At 41.3% G+C, this 17,193-nt stretch overlaps 1 protein-coding gene across 1 annotated transcript in view; it reads right to left on the reverse strand.

Moving 5' to 3' along the window:
* TENM2 (teneurin transmembrane protein 2) overlaps positions 1 to 17,193 on the reverse strand; it is a 1,287,822-nt gene that overhangs the window by 77,707 nt on the left and 1,192,922 nt on the right. The window contains exons 24-25 of the mRNA XM_078653379.1: positions 11,246 to 11,421; positions 8,819 to 9,054 (exon numbers count right to left, since the gene is read on the reverse strand). Of these exons, the coding sequence (XP_078509505.1) occupies positions 8,819 to 9,054; positions 11,246 to 11,421 (412 nt within the window). The remainder of the gene's footprint in view (positions 1 to 8,818; positions 9,055 to 11,245; positions 11,422 to 17,193) is intronic.

Below are 17,193 nucleotides of genomic sequence, written 5' to 3' on the forward strand. Positions count from 1 at the left end.
TTGATTAAAACAAAGCAATGAATCTCCAATTGTACATATTTCATGATGTTTTCTAATCTAAATGTTTTTCTTACATTTTATGTGCAATGCAACTTTTTAACTTTTGGTGATAAAACATAAAATAAAAATTCTGCATACAACATAGAATGTTTAGGGATACTGTAGTAAAATAATAAACTCTGGGGATCCAGTTGCTAGTGCACACGTGTAGACATCAACAGGCCCTCGTGAATAATAGAGGGCACCCATTTCTTGTCAAGGACACGTCCTTGCGGAGTTCGCGTGATCAATTCTTTCAATTACGAACCAAAGAGAAACTTCAGAAAAATCTAGATCCAAAACGTATTCCATTTCTCCCTCATTTGCAAATTACACGCTCAGTCCGCTTCAGCCATTATAATCTCAAAGCGATTCTCATTTGATGAGAGCTAAATGGGTAGGTGATTATTGTTATGGGAACGAGCTGCAGACAATTAAATGTAGAGGTGTTGACAGATAAAACAGTATCTCAATTTGCATAAACATGGCGCCAAGAAATCTAACCCTGGCACAGAAGCAGGCGGGAGACGTGCGCATTTAACTCCGGTTAATTACCACAAGTACATCTATTAACTTTTTAATAATCAGAGCCAGGATTAGAAGCATTTTACCCGCGGCCAGGTTTTTTTCCCCTCTCCGAACTCGCATTTTGCAAATCTCAGGAAAAAACAGAATCAACAAGAAGAAAACGCTGAGCTCACTTGTCGGAGTGGAAAGGATTCATTATTACAAATAATCAACTTCTCAGCCCAAAAATCAATTACTTCTCACTGAAACCTCGTTAAGAATTTAGCTGCTAATTGTATTTTTTTCTGTGGGCGCGTGCCGTTTAAGAGGCTGTAGAGGCGGGCAATCGATAGAAAACGTGGATGATCAAGGTTAATGCCGTTGTAAGCAGCCCATCTTTTTTTTTTACAGCTTTAGAATCATCTGCTCTGGAGAATGGACATTTCAAGACCATCATGCCTATCCCTGCTTAGTAAGTGAGCAACGAATTTGGAATTAAGTCCCCTCTTTAAATTGAAAGAGCTGTCCCGCGGATGCACGGGATTCACGTCTAAGCTATTTTTCTGCGAATTCTGCACAAATATTCTGCCATTTTCATGCGTCCTAGTAAGGATCTTGCATTTCTATTCCTGTTTCACATCAAGTTCTAAGGTGCAAATTATCCATTTGCCTAACGTGTGAAAATGTATTCCTCCAAACTACAGAAGGGGGTAGGTAGTAAGCCGTGGGAAAGGCAGGACTAACGTGTTAGAATGCACGTGACCAGGATTTCCACATGTAAATTAGGTATGATAGGCCATGAGCATGACCCCCATTACAGTCTCACAGTCGGAAATACGTGCGTTTCAAAATTAAACATCTAAACTGGTTCAAGGCTGATAACTTCGCAGACAAAAGTAGGTCTGACGATTTTTTTTGTTAGGGCGGGCAGCTGTAAAACAGATGCAAATCCGCCATGTTGGTCAGAGCTGTGTCCTGATACAACAGGAAAAAAGAGAAACGAGCAGCCGCTGCAGGTGAGAGCGGTGAGGCAGTAGGGTTGGCTGGACGGATTTGGAGACAAAACCATAAGGGAAAATTAAATAAATAATTAATTTTCTCTTGTGGTCGTCTCTCGAAACCCCCCCCAGCCGGCGCCACCGCTCTTACCTGCAGCGGCTGGAAATGAGCACACTTGCTGATCAGAATGGGGGTAATTTTTAGTGCAATAGTGGAGGTACAGTTGCCCAATTCACTTTCTTTCGCCCAGCCCTAACCACAGGACCAGTGCCCGTACCTGCCTTTGCCTTGTAGTTCACAAAGCTAGCCCTTGCAATAGTTCTAAGGCACCTGCCAGAAGAAAAATTCTAGTTTTCAAAATTAAATATTCCTGAATTGCAGATATTCATTCAATCACAAGCGATGGCTGATGGCAAATGACCCCTTCTTGAAAGGCCAGTACTCAAGAATCTTTAGTCAAGTGCTTCAAGGAGCTTGCAGGAAAGTTTTCAAATAGCGGCCTCTCTAGGGTCACCAGATCGTCCGACCCAAAAACCGTGACATTTTGCAAAAATAGAGGAAGAACTACAAATTTACATCAATAAAGTGGCAAAGAATGACAGCCCTCATCCTCATAGAAACACAGAAGAGGCACTAAGAAAATAAATGTAATTTTTAGAACCATCATCATACCTGTTAATTAAATTGCTTATGAACAACAAAGAGAACCGGGGGTCTCAAAGCCAATAATATGGCAAGCTATCCTTAACTTCACCTAGTAAGTAAGTGCCTCAGTCACCTAGGACAGCCTAAGGAATGAAAAAAAAATGAAAAAAAACTAGTGCGTGAAAACAGATGGCTACAGTGCAGGTTGACAAGATCCAAACCATTAGATGTGGATAGCCATCAAGTGGACATTGTGATCAGTCATATCATATGGTTATCCAGTTAAAGATATGGTAAGTCCCTTGATCATAGAGACCCATTCCTATTCAAAAGTTTGTGGACTGTATAATGCCCGCAAGCACTTTTGGACCACTATAGAACAGCTAATCTTTGATGGCTAAAATAATAGTGAAGAGCAGTGCAAAAACAAATATCGGTGTGGTGAATTAACCACTACAGCGCTAGCGGGTTTTCCCGCTGTGCGCTGAAGGCTCATAAATCACACTTTACATGACAAAGCCAGCTCGATATGCGCGCAGCGCAGGTAACACCCATGACGAGCTGGCTCTGTCATTAGCGTGGAAGGGGTTTTAAAATAGAGTAATGTGTCCAAAAATAAATGCAAGTTTAATTGGAGTATGGGCACATCTCCTAATTAAAACCAGAACAGTGCAAACGACAGTGGAAACAAATAACTGTCGGAAAAAAGGCCAACATGTTTCAGCCAGTCGGGCTGTTAGTCCCTCGGCTTTTGTCAGGGCCTCTGCTCTCAATGTATTGCTACTGCAACAATGTGTAAACGTGATGATCAAATTAATTAGATACAGGTTGGAATAAATACAACCTGCAAACTGCTAATCCTCCTTGTCAGTGAATGCAGAAAACATCCATCTGGACAGGGGACTGAACCTCACCTCACCTGGACTGTGCTCTGGTTATCGAGGCACCCGCTCTAACCGTCGGTACCTCAAGGCTTATCCCGAGTCTTACTTATAACAGCTGCTTACTAGCCCTACTTTGGAACACCTAAAAAGTGACTCTCACAGTTTTCAGTTTACCCTCTCAAAAAACCGGGACATGAGTTAATTTTACAGAAATCTGCTGGTACAACTGTTGAAAAACTGGGATGGTCCAGGCAAATCTGGGATGCCTGGTCACCCTAGCCCTATCACTAGGTCTGTTGGACATCTTTACAAATCAACCTCATGACACACACTTTTCACTTTGACTGGCACTTAGAAATGTGCATCAAATAGGACTCAGTACTCTAACAGTGCCCCAAGTAGTGCCACTGTACCATCTCTGGAAACAAACGTCTTCTTATAATGACCAATGGCATTTGACTCTTGTGTCGCAAAACAACTTCCCATACTCCAAGAAGATTTGTTTGTAGAGTCAACAAAGCTGTCGTGAAAACCGAGTACCTGACTTGTGTTGTACTCTTACTACTAAAGCCGCCACTCAGGGGCTTTTCTACTATGAACAAAAGTAACTGGCAAAACTTGGAGGTAACATCATTCATTTCAAAGCAAATCATCCATATTTGGTGGATTCACTCAGGCTGTTTTCTGCAGGAGGTGTTGCTGCCCTGTAATGGGCTCTAGGATTTTACGTCCAACTTCTCTTCAATGTGGGGATAAAGAGAATCTAATCTCCCTGCTGTTATAATTACACCATGTCACTGAAACAATGTTATTTAAAGGTGCCAGGGAACGATGTGCCCTGGCATAAATGTTGATGCACAAATAATTAACCAACTCTGGCACTAAACTATATATTGCGTGATTTTGAGCATACCACCTAATCTCCCAGTGCCTAGAAATTGTACATATGCTGAAAATATGTGAATATATGTAATTTACTAGTGAAATGCAAATGTGTAAATCTAAAATGGATAAGAGCACAGTTGCTACTAAGCTAGCATTATGCTATACAAATAGCCACACATACATACATACCTTGCATATAGCTATTATGTGCAGTACCGAAAGTACCTTTGATGATTGATAAGTGGACTCATTCTCGTATTTGAATTCTTTTTCACTACCATAGAAAGTAGTTGCAAAATAGAAATCAATAATTCATTAGAGACAGGCATTTTTCTGGACATGATGATGAACCCTCATTTAGGTGAAAAATGTATCCAGTGTACATAATTACATTTAGCTCTCTATGGAGCTGCCCCTTTACATCTGCTGACATGGGATCTCAAATACATTTCAGATTCTTGCATAGTGGTGCATCTTTTTGTGTGGTCATCTCCATTTTTTACTGACTGGTATTGTTCTTTCTCAAACTCTGCACAATGGCCCCAGTATTTGTTCGCTGAGCCATAAAACATGACAAATTGTCTAACACCTATTTGGCCTACTTAACTTTCCAGTAGAAATATAGTTTATGGTGTAGGAAAATACCCCAATGGCATGGACATTTTAAATATCACCTGTGGATTGCAGCGCATTGGCCATCAAGTAGGCTGACAATGAAAACAGGCCTACCTGTCTATCCTGACTCCCTGGTACCTGCACCTTTTAAACCTGCAGGAGAATCCTTTCAAGAGAATTCTTTTTGACAGAAAAAACCTTACATTTAAATATTAAATAATCCACCCCTAAGTAGGACTTGTAGTTCATAAGGTAGAGCATCTATATTTAAAAATGGTACATGCAAGATAAAAATGTTAGCGTGTACCTACAGTGCAGTGCTGAATTCGAGCTGGTGTTTGCAGGGGCTAGGCACCAGTACATAATTCTCAATACCAGCACTTATGACAACATGATGGAGCTATTTGTCTATTTTTGAGGGTGCTTAATAATTGAATATAGATAAACAATAATAATACCAGTCGTCACTCCCATTCTTAAAACTTTGTGTGGCCTGGACTAGTCTGAATTCTCACACTTTTAGGGGTGTGATGGTTAGCAGTGGTGATGTTAATGGCATTGGCAGTAATTTCAGGGACAATGGGTGGTGCACGATGATGTGACCTCCTGAGAATGAACCTGGACCAAACCTTTTTACAAATTAAGCACTTACATAGACTAGGCTCCAAAAGCTATTTTGACTGTTAGGGGCTGTGGGTGTCCTATGAAAAAAAATAAAGTTTGGAATGAAATCATTACTCTTCTGTCTCTGGTTTGTAACCAGCTACCGGCATAATTCAAACAATATTTGTAATGTTTATTTAAAATCAAATTCAGTGGTGAATTTGAATTTGGAATAAATATTTAGGAAAAAGTGACTCTTAAAAAGTTAGACTTTGTCTGCCTGAACCTCCAGGAGGCTAATTACCATTAGCCTTCCCACAGTACTTCCCCTTAATGAGGTGTGAAAACTGCTCCTAGATCAAAAACAATAGCTTAGGGCTTTTGGCAGGTATGAGGTATGTGACATATATCATCTTGGGAAGGACAGCTGGGGAGGGTTCAGGAACTTCATTAACTTGATGGGGACTATGGTGAGGCCTGCCCATTCATAGTTAAGTGTAAAGGAAAATTTGGGGAAGAGAAGCATTTTGACTCCTGGGCTCTGTGTAGCCAGTTTGGCTCCAGCTTAGTGTGAGACAGAGTGGTCACAGAACCAGTTTGATGTCACTGAGGAGGAGGGGTCTCTATTTTCCCTTGAACCTACCGAGGACTGGCACCCCATCTACCTTCAAGGGCACAAAGGTGATGCCATCTTGGATTTCAATGCACTGTGAGATAGTTTACAGTAAGGCAAACAGCATGTGCTGCAAAAGTGGAAATGTTCACCCTCTGGAGTATTTTCTCATTGGTTTGGGAGTGCGACCACTGACTCATGAATACTACAAAAGTAGTACCTCACACATAGCTCATCAGAACACTTCCTGGACATGTGGAAGAACAGACGAGGACTGGACCTGCTGTATGAGACATGTGTTGAGCCCTAAAGGGCTGAACCTGCTCCCACTTATATGGAAGTCTAAGAAGGGGAGTCCAACTGTCAGTTGGCTGACCTTCTCTGTCGCTACAGTGACTCAACAAAACTTCTAGAATCCTTTTTCCTGTAGAAACCAGCTGACCACTAGCAACTGGAGCAGAACAGGACCATGTTGGCAACCTCTGATGGAGTGCTTTCCCTGAGGTCTTGGTACCTTTAGAAGTGACCAAGAGGTGGTGCTCCAGAAACTCTGAAAAGTTGGGGCTTAGAAATGTTTTTGGCTTCAAAGACCTCTCAACCGAGAGCAGGACCTTGTGGGAACAGAGGCAGATTTCGAGTGGACGTCATCAGAAACAGCTCCAGGCTTGCCCTGCTGGATGATTTGGAGCTTCATAAAAAAGAACGAGTTTGAAGGTATAAATCTTGGGCAAACACATGAAAATAAATCTCCCTGATGAGTGGACTTTTGCAGCCGCAAAATGTAAATGTCTCCCTCACTGAGCTTTTCCAGACAAAATCAACAGCGTCAGTGGCACCACTTTCAGCAGCTACCTGTCTGCCAGAAGACTTCAGCAGTTACAGAATGCAGCCTTCCCCTACTGGAGGATTTCAGCTTCCATTTTAGAAACCAAGTCAGAAGGACAAACTTTTGACAGGGACAAATCTGCTTCATCTATCCAACTTGCACTTCATTGTTATTGGTCTAAAATAGTATCTTGGTCGAGGTAAACTGTGAATGTTGACTCTTGGTTGTCGCTTTACTTTTTCTTGGTTATATTTGCTTTACATCCTTAAAATTCACTTCTACAGTTCCCTAAATTGGATTTTTTTCACATTGATATCATTTTGATCATTAAAGTTTGCTCTACTTTTAGAAATGAGTTGTGGGATTTTTATTGTGTTGTGTTTTGACTTTTTAACTGTTTTGTTACTGCTAACTACTTCACACATTTTTTAAAGGTAGGCCTATCTGCTCTGTGACATAGATATCAGGAGAATGAGCAGGGGTTTATAATATTAAAACAATGTTTTACTTTGACTTGTCTCTGGGCCTATTCTTTGTGATGGAATGATACCCACCCTAACAAGTAACCCACTTTCTTTCAGGTACTAATAATCTTGTGTTTTAATTTATAATTTTAAAGTTTGATGAATGTAAAATCGTTATGGTTTGAAGACACACTTTGAGAGAACCTCTGTATCAACTATCAGATGGTCTCCTCAAGAAGCTGGCAATGGTCTTCAATTAGTGGTGGGTGAAAAGTTTCACCAAAATGCTAAATACAGCTGTGAAACAATTTTGTAGACTTTGCAGTCCTTTAACTCTTCCCACACTCGCATAAACCAATTGAACAGCACAAAACCCAATGAAACAGCACAATTGTATTGTATGTATGTTTTTCATAGATGCCACAAGGTGTGAAGAAAAGGTTTTTTTGTCGCAATTCAAGTGTTGCAGAACATAAAAATGAAAGGAAGAAAGTGATTGAGTGTATGTTGGGTTGGATTTGAATTCCTTAATCGCTGGTTTCTGTTCTGTTATTAAATATACTGTGTAATCTTAAGCAGTTCATTATACCTTGCTGATCTAGTTGCTCATGTATTGAGCGACAACACTGCTTAGAGCACGATTGGAAACAGTGGAAACATTGTGGTGCAAGTAGAAATAAATATTCCTGTGCTTTAGCACACCAAAGAGGAAGTGTAAACCCATAGTTCTGAAATGTGTGGGGAATAGATGTATCCTGATATCTACATATGAATATATCCTGGTATTTGTGCATCTATCTTAATATTTATCTATTTGCCCATCCATTAGGCAGGCCACTCATCAGATCATGATGTGTTATTGTAACAAAGAAAACTAGAACTATCCTTTCAGTTCTTCTGAACTGTATTCCTGAAATGACCAGCCGTTTGATGAAAAGAACATTTTTTTCAAACATATTATTTTTTTCAGGGTACAGTTTCTTTGTATTATAATACAATATCACATGATGTGATGTGATGTGACGTGACATAGCATAATAAAATAATCTCTTTGACAACATTAATCTGCCATTTGTGCTAGTAATATGCAATGTAGGTAAAAAATAATTTACTTTAAAATTCATGCTGCTGATACTGCTCATCTACTTTGATATGTGTATATTGTTAATGCACTAACTTTTTATTTATTTTCAAAGTATGCAAAATATTTATGTTGAGGCATAGCTCTTCCATATTTCAGAAGCTTCTGAGAAAGATACTTGGAGGAAGTGGGGATGGAAATAACAGTCCTTGACTGTGAATCAACAGGATGACAATCATGTACAATTAAGAAGAATCTGCTCTACAGCATAAATTGAGGATTAGGGGATTGAAGACTATTCGATATTTCCTGAATATCACCATGAGGAGAAGGGGCAAAATGAAGCATTTTCAAAGGGAAGATCCTTGTGAGTGCATATTTCTTCCCAATAAGGATTCTATTTGGCATGTTGGGTCAAGGATTAATTGGTAGTCCGACCAGAGGTATCGGACGGACGTAATTTTTTCCAGTTAGGCATGGTGACCGCTGACTAGTCACTCTCTTGATCACCAGCTCAATATAGACAAGCACCTCAAAGTTCAGCACAACAGGAGAAAGGCCAGATATATGAGTGCTTATAGTCATAAAGCAATATATTTTGCACATAGAGAACTGAGTTTATTTGGCTTTTTAATCTTATAGAAGTATAAATCTTACCCTCAATTTTCTTCCAAACACAATTATTTTTCCTTTGGTCTGCTCTTTTCTCATCCGCCACTCGATGGAGTTCAAGCCATTGTCCGTAGGCAGTGAAATGTTGCGGCGCCCAATTGTAGGGGTTGCAGTACCAGCCAGAATGTGCGGCTCACTATGGAAGCTGATACCCATTCCATTGGCATACATCACCCGCAGAGTGCCATTGGTGCAGAGCTGGTAGCTATTACGCACTTGATCTAGGACAACAGAGAGCAACTTGTTAGATACCTATGTTCCAAAATGATAGTTAAAGTCTTCCTCCCTGAGACACGAGTGGTCATAAAGTGAACACCTGTATGTCGGCCACTTTTTGTATTTGAATCTTTACTAATGCTTGTCTCTTTTCTCTTTCTTCCACTTGGGCCGATCAGAACATGATAGAAGGCATGGTTAACAAATGATGTAAATAGAAAGGTGCCACGGAGTTTCCCCAACAAGCACAGACATTTCAACTTGATTATCAAGTGCATGTCGGCGCCAATTTAGGTTTCCCAATCCACATTTAGAAAGAGTGTTTTAGTAGAGGTACAAACCTCATAGTCTTGGATGGTTTGAGAAACGAATGCACATAGGGAGGTTTATGATTACATATGTAATTCAGCATGTCAGTCATCAATCTGGAAACCTTTAGGATGATAGAGTCGAAAACAAGAGGTGTGCCACTTTAATAAATCTGTACAGTATCATATGGCCACTTTATGTTATTAAGCACTAAGGACCAGATGTATCAAAGGGTTTTGCCCATTCTATGTCTATGGGAAAATGTGTTGATACATATGGCCCAAAGAGTAATCCTTGCTGAAAAATTAGATATTTTTCCTTAACCTGAAAGATGCTATGCATTCCAATTCATTGCACAGATAGGTCACCAGTCTGAGTGGGGTGGATAATTCCAATCCCTGCACAAACAGGAGTTTGAGCAGAGGCTGGAATTTCCAAGTTCAAGGAACACATTTACACCAGTCAAACCTTCCACAACTTATCAGGGAAAATGTGGAGAAAACGCTGGCACATTAAGACATTGATACTAAGCTTGTCCTTCTGCATGAAATCCCTCGTTTTCCCATGCGAAATGCAGAATCCCAGGCATTTTCTGCACCCGGTTAATATCTGTATTTACAAGGTGCAGTGAGTACCCCGACTTTCGACACACTCGGAACCAAGGTCATAGTCCTTTTAAGTCTTGAACTATTACCTACACGGAGTAAAACATCCTGCCTTTTATTAAATCCAAACTTAAGGCCCCATTTTCTTCTAGTAATCAAAGAGGAAGCCTTACTCACAAAGAAATAAAGAGTTAAACACAACTTCACGGCAGCAGCACTCATGCAAAGATGTGTTTCAGTGAACTCTGAATGCCAGTACACTTGAGGCCTATAATAAAACGGTGTGCGCTCCTGTTTAGTGAATGACGAATTAAATGACACAAAACTAGTCCTGGCTGACTGTGGAGTAAACGAACACATGATAAAGTATTTAAACTGTTTTTAGACAAAGTCAATGTGGGTCCCTTTTACATGAATACAAGTCACCCTTGAAGCTTATTCCCTGTTTTATTTCTTCTATTAGCCTAATCATTATCTCCATTCTCAGAAAGTCAATCAAATGAAAGGCCAATTAATTCCTTTCTGAAAACTGACATTTTAATCTTCTGAACAATGTATAAAATACCACTTATGTAAAAACAGGTGACCACAACTAATTTGACAATCACAGCCTTCCAGAAACCAGTTGCCACTTTGTGAATAGAATTGAAGCTTTTACAATAGAATGCAAAGTTGGAACAGCCGCGGCCCGTGGAGGGAGTTCCACGGGGCAGGCAGGTGGGGCGGGGGGTGGTAAACACCGGAATATGGATGATTGCAGGTAAGTAAACAATTACATTTAAAAAACGAATATCGTGGCGCGCCCTGCTGCCTGCCCCACGGAACTCCCTCCACGGGACCGCGGCTAAGTTGAAACTAACAAAATGAAATAAAAAAAGCATTAATTGTTCATGACGTAAAGCCCTACAGAAAAGCGTTTTATGGCCATTGTCAAACAAGGAGCTTATTAACTATGGGCTCACAGGAAAAGCTGCCCCTATCAGCCTTTTCTGGCGGCTTCCCTTGCTCTCAAGCTTCTGTCTATGCATCTTTCCAGGCAACTCTTTCCCTCAGTCTCCATGATTGAACATTGTCAAGAAGTCAAGCGCTTATGGAGATGTTCCTCACATCATCATATACATGAATCATCCTGTAATTTGCAATCATTAACTGTTTCTGGAGTTCTTGCATAAGCGAATCATAAAAGATTAATTTACTAGGAAACACAACAATTTTTTGAAAACAAAAAGCTCATACATTGGTGACATTGTTATTTTAACGTACAATCTGATGGAGCACATACCTTGAACCACAGTATAAGAAGCCTCTACCGAGGATAGATTGGTGATCACAGTGACGTCATCGTCCCTGTTGGAGTTCTCAATATCTATGGTGATGGATTTCTCCATTTCTCGGTGTAGACTTGTTACCACCCCGGTTGGGCGGGTGACATTGGTCAGGCGCCCTTCATTGTCATAGCTAAAAGTTCAAGACAAAAAGAGCAAAAGCTTTCCTCAGAGCTGCACCTTTTTAGGTTTGGTGTTAGTTTTACTAAACATATTCGTATAGTATTATTGCTAAGAAGGGGTTTCAGACTACCCTCGTCATCCTTTGGTCTGTTATTGTGTCATTCACATTTCTTTCACCCATTATGGCATAGAGCATGAGGTAACAGGCCAGCCCATTTCAGTCATTGGTTATCTTCATTGTGAGTGACGGCAAGCAATCAGCCCTTCGACGAAGAGCACATCCACCCACAAAGTAGCTTGGTTGAGTGCCATATACTTCAATATGGCAATGTATGCCTTGTGAGATGAAAACATTTTTTTGCTTTTAGACAATGCTTTTTTAAGATTGGTTGAGGGCCAGTAACTTCACAACAATAAAGTTTTACCAAAAAACCATGACAAAACAAACATGACTAAACCAAATGACTGGTGGACAACACTAGACCTATAGGCTTTGCCAATGCTTGTTGAAAACAAGTGACTGCTGTTGAAAGGGAACCACAGGAGAGGAACTTGTCAAATGGACCGCATAAAATGAACACATTATTTTATAAATGTTCCTTACTTTTATGTTAGATCATTTCACGCTGTGATTAAATTTCTGTAGTAAATGTGCATGCACAAGCATAATCATTTGTGTATAGGGCCAGAGTGACACACACACACTTGCACCTAGACAGAGCCACAGCTTAATAGATCTGAAAACATTTTCATATCATATTCATTAAATGTGAGCAAAACTGATTTTTTGCAACATTTTGTGAAATGTTTTTGGCAGTATTGTTTGTGAAAATGAAATACAACAACACACCATGAGCTTAAAATCATACCAGACACAGGTAGGACACTGTTTAAATTATTCAAGGAAAATGGCTCTTGACCACAATTCTACTGTACCCCACGTAATACAAAAATGTAACATTTTTATAAGATTTTACCCATGTACGCACATTGTTCAGACTTAATTTGTATTCTCTTGTGGGAACTTCAGTTCCTCAAAAAACAGATTTCTGAGACTAAATTATCTTGAAAAAATTGTGAGTTTGTTGCCACTGTAAATCATTTAACCCTGCTGCATACCTCATTCAACCCAAATTCCATGCATATGAAAATGCATTACAAGCAAAGTGCCATCGAAAATAACCTAAGTACTGATAATGAAATGTACTTGGATGTCATAAAGATTAGATGAAGATAATTAGGCTAGAGGAGCTGTGAAAAAACGACTAAGTGGTTGAACAGGAACCAGTCACACTTGATGGGAAAATGTATATTTTAGGAAGTCACAACAAGCAGAGCCTCAGATTCTTTATCTGCAAGAATGTTATGCCAAAGAGTTCAAGCACTGTGCGAAAACCAGGGACAGCAACGTGCAAATATCGGCAGGTTCTCATTTTAGCAGTTGGTCAGACAGGCCAGGAATTAGTGCAGTAATTGCAAAGGGTTTCTCAGAATGAAATTATCTACATTCGCTGTCTACTCTGCAACATTGCGTTTCTTCATTCTTGAAAAGATGGGAGCTGAGAATCTATATTTTTAAAATCAACAGTGCCCTTAGCTTTGCATCCCTGGACCTGCTGTCTCTTCTCAAAATGGGGCCTGAATTGCATGATAGTAGATTCTTACATACCAAATGACATGTTCCGGACATCTCTTTCACCTCTGCTTTGCGTGGAACCTGCACCATGATGCTCAGAGTTGCTTTCAATACCTAAACAAACTCATTCTTTTCATCTCTGAAATTCAAGGGCTTCGCTTCAGGGTCGGACTGGCCTATTAGGCAGTGCCCGTTGGGCTGGTCTGACAAGGGAGTGTGTGGGTTGTGATTTATTTATTTCTATTTATTTATTTCTTTCAAAGGTTTTATATAGCGCTGCTGGACCCAAGAGTATCAGAGCGCTTTACAGGGAAGGTAAAACATAATAATAGAAAATAACAAACAATTAACAATGTGCAGAGAATTTACAAGGGATATAGCAATGCATTTAGAAGAGCAATGAGAGCAAAGAAACAAAGATAAATTAAAGGGGAAGATGAAGTTTTAAAGATCGGAGAAGGATGTTTTGGATGGCTGTGGGCCTGTTTAATTGCCCGGTGGACTCGTTTTGTTGATGCCCCTAATATTACCACAAACACTGTATTACCACAAACACTGCCTGCAGCAAGCTCAAATTCTTGCAGCCTCCTTGCCTCACAAAACACGTATAAACAAATTCAAAACTGCCCCAATTTGCAAACATGGACCACTTTTTTTAGATATCTGATTCATAAATGGGGGCTGCAAATGTTTTGGTCCCTGGGCCTATTTTCTGTTTCAGTCGGATGCTGCTTTGCTTCATTGACGTCTGAATTAAATTGAGCTTCATTTCACAATACTTCTTGTCCCTCTATGCTCTTGTTTATTTAAAAAAAAAAAAATTAGAAGTTCTATATAGCGCGAACTTTACCTGAAGGTATTAGAGCGCTTTACACGAGCACCATTTGCACTACAGACGTACACATTCATTTTATTAGACAAGGGGAGATTACGTGATTTGACCAGATTCACAGGATGTTGAGCATCCCTGCTGAGACTCACAGCTGTGATGTGGGCTCTATACAAACTGCAAGTGGTATAGTGTTCTTTGCACAAAGATTATGAGTCCGAATGCGTTTATTGAAAATTAAATATGTAGGCTTTCGTTTCGGAAAATATATTACAACTCTAAGAATAAATTGGTAAACAGGACAGTGGATAAATAATGTCATTACCTGTAGCAGTAAAATACAAGGTTCTAAACTTCACCCTTAAATGTAGTTTTTTTGCAGGGGAACAGCAGAGTTTTTGTTCAGCTCTCTGTATTTGGGAACCTTGCAAAGTTTGTGAAATTCATAATGATTATGTCATTTTGAATAAATTTAAAGAATTGGCGGGACACCTTTTGGAACAACAAAAACCACTTGTTGTATGTCACTACAGAGGACCATAACCTCACAGGGCCATAGGCACTGACCGTCAAAATGCCACGGAACTCCAGAGATGCTTGAAATAATGTGGTGCTGCTAAGTGCAAGCTCATTTTATTGTTACCATTTTAGTTGTTATTTGGCTCCCACAAACCTCTATTTAATTTGCCCGAATGTATGAGTGCATGTCACCGCCAAATACCAGATTCTTGAATTTCCAGACTATTTTGTATTTATAACCACTTCTCTTCCACCATCTTCCACTTCTTGTCTCTTTAGCTCCCTCTTCTGGGCTCTTCTTCCTCATTTCTCCCTTTGCCACCTTTTCCCATCGTTATTTTCCTTTTTTTTTTCTCATTTTCTGATTTTCTCTCTCTCTCTCTCTCTGAGTGAAATTTTGATGAAGAAAATAAGTTCTGATCCACAAAACTGAGTGACTGTGCCTGCCACAGGACCCTTAATACGCATGAAGCACCGCCTGAAACGTGTACACTAAGGGTAAAGACGGGATGGGGCAGCCATAGTTTTCCGTAAAAAGCACATTCTTGTTGTCTGTGTGTCTCGTCTCCCTGATGGATCCTGTCAGCAGTGTTCTGAGAGGATTTAAAGCCAGGCTTTAAGGGACACATATTCGATTGTCAAGTACAAATAAAATAAAATATAGCATTTGTAATAGCCGCATGTAGCATCCTTAATGTGCCATTGAATACAAATGCCCAAAAACTGACATAGACAATACAAACACTAAATGCACCATACACTCATTTTCTTCTCTTTTCTCCCACAGTTTACAAATTAAACGTGAGAGATATCCGTTAGTCTTTACTCCTCATCTATTTATCTAAAAATGTAACTTTTATCTCACATTTCCTTCCACTCCGTAGAGCATACATTGGAGTTCTTCAAACTGGTGGGTGGGCCTCCTGGGGGCTTTACTTGATCGGGCGGGGTGGCCATACCCTAGGGGGTGCCAAACTGTAGAGTCCTTATGGACAGGTCACTGTATTCAGCTGCTCCCTGAGGGCTCAACTCACCCCACACCCATCCAGTACACGTGTCATGAGTGACATTATGCCTGCCACTCAAGGGGCTAGCCACACATGCCCTGGGCCTGTTGCATGTACTACATATAGGTGTCTGTGTCATCCTTGTTACTGTATGCAGACCTAAGGCCCAAAAACCTACCATGGCGACGAGTGGGTCTGATCTTGCGTGTGTACGCTGGCAGCAGCTCTGCAATTTCTGAGGAGGTACGTGTAGCCTGAGTCTAAGTCAACGGAGGTAGGACAGGTCAAGCATAAGGCCAGACACTCAGCCAGTGAGCTTGACGGCATCCAGTCTTGATGCCCTTACAGTCGTTTGCCACAGCACAGTGAGAGAACGGGAAAAGGGTAAGAGAAGAGTGCGTATGACCAGACGTGGTCAAAAGAAGAGGCGATCGTGGCATGGCACCATATCAATGAAGGAGAATTGAAGAGGAGAGGAAGGTGTGTGGCAGACCTGTCACACTGAATATCTCAAAATCCACAGGTTCACAGGTGAAATGAAGAAATGTGACAAGACCGAGGACTCCTGCCACTACCAGAGAGTGCACCCACAGACACAAACTAGCCACTGAGGTGGAACGACATCCCGGTGACAGCGCTGCTGGAAATCTAAAAGTAAGCTGCCAGCAAGCGCAAACTGCATCTCTGCTCCATGCTTCCCAGTGTGACCATCCGTTTCCAGGCAGCGGCTGCTCGAGGAAAATGGCATTCCTGCTAGCAGTCGCACATGCTAAAGAAGAAGAAGAACCGCACCAACGATGTAACAAGTTACGTGGCTATGATGTCCCTCCAGTCATCCTCACTCCAAGCAAGTCATCACCACCAGTCGTACAGGTTGTCAACTGGTAACAACATCATCATTGCCACGTGATTCACCCTAAAGACCTAAGAGGCTTCTCACCACCAGAGTGGAACCTTACCTCTGTGAACCATCAGGAGACCGACGAGGAGCACCTATTGTCTGTTAGACCCCCGCATGCACCTGAGTCCTCCTGACGAGAGCACACCTGACCATTGCATCATCGTCACTTGTGGTTGTACGGGCAACTCGGATGTGGCCCTGTCGGCAGTCCTGCAGTGGCCCTGCACACCCCACATGCCTATGTGGTCCCATGGCAACCCAGAGAATAGGACCTCAAGGAAGTCTACGCACTAAGGAATCCCGGTACGAGAGATGATTCCGAAGCTGCTCCACCGACAGGTACCAGGAGGCACCAGGCCTCAAAGGGAGGCATCCCAACACCATCACTGTAATTCCATCCTTTGCAGTTTTGACTTTCAAGGAGCCAGGGCACTTCAATAGAAACCTCTGGAGCAGACTCGACCAGAGATCCTGATGCACCCCCAAGTTTGAACTGTTAACGTCAACTCCAACACCATGAGAGCAGGCGGGACCGAATAACATCACATAAGTGGATTGTAACCCCATGGACAGGCTAGCGAGGGATCTGGACTCCATCTCCACATGTGTTCGTGCCCAGAGTCATCTGGTTAAATTACGGATGCGAGGTGTGACGCCTAGGTGCTCCCAGCTGCACTTCTCCTGTACTGTCCCCCGGTTTGCCTGAAGAGAGTGAGAGACTCAGTGGCGTTTTGTTGTTTATTTAACAGGTCGGACTCGTTTGATTTTTTAATAAAGTTTGGGAGGGATGTAGAGTCCTTGTGGACACGTCACTGTATTCAGCCAATCCCCGAGGGCTGGTCTCCAGTAACCCCACACACATCCAGCACAGGCATCACAAGTGATGTGGC

This window comes from Lissotriton helveticus, chromosome 7, assembly GCF_964261635.1.
Source record: "Lissotriton helveticus chromosome 7, aLisHel1.1, whole genome shotgun sequence".
Taxonomy (NCBI): Eukaryota; Metazoa; Chordata; class Amphibia; order Caudata; family Salamandridae; genus Lissotriton; species Lissotriton helveticus.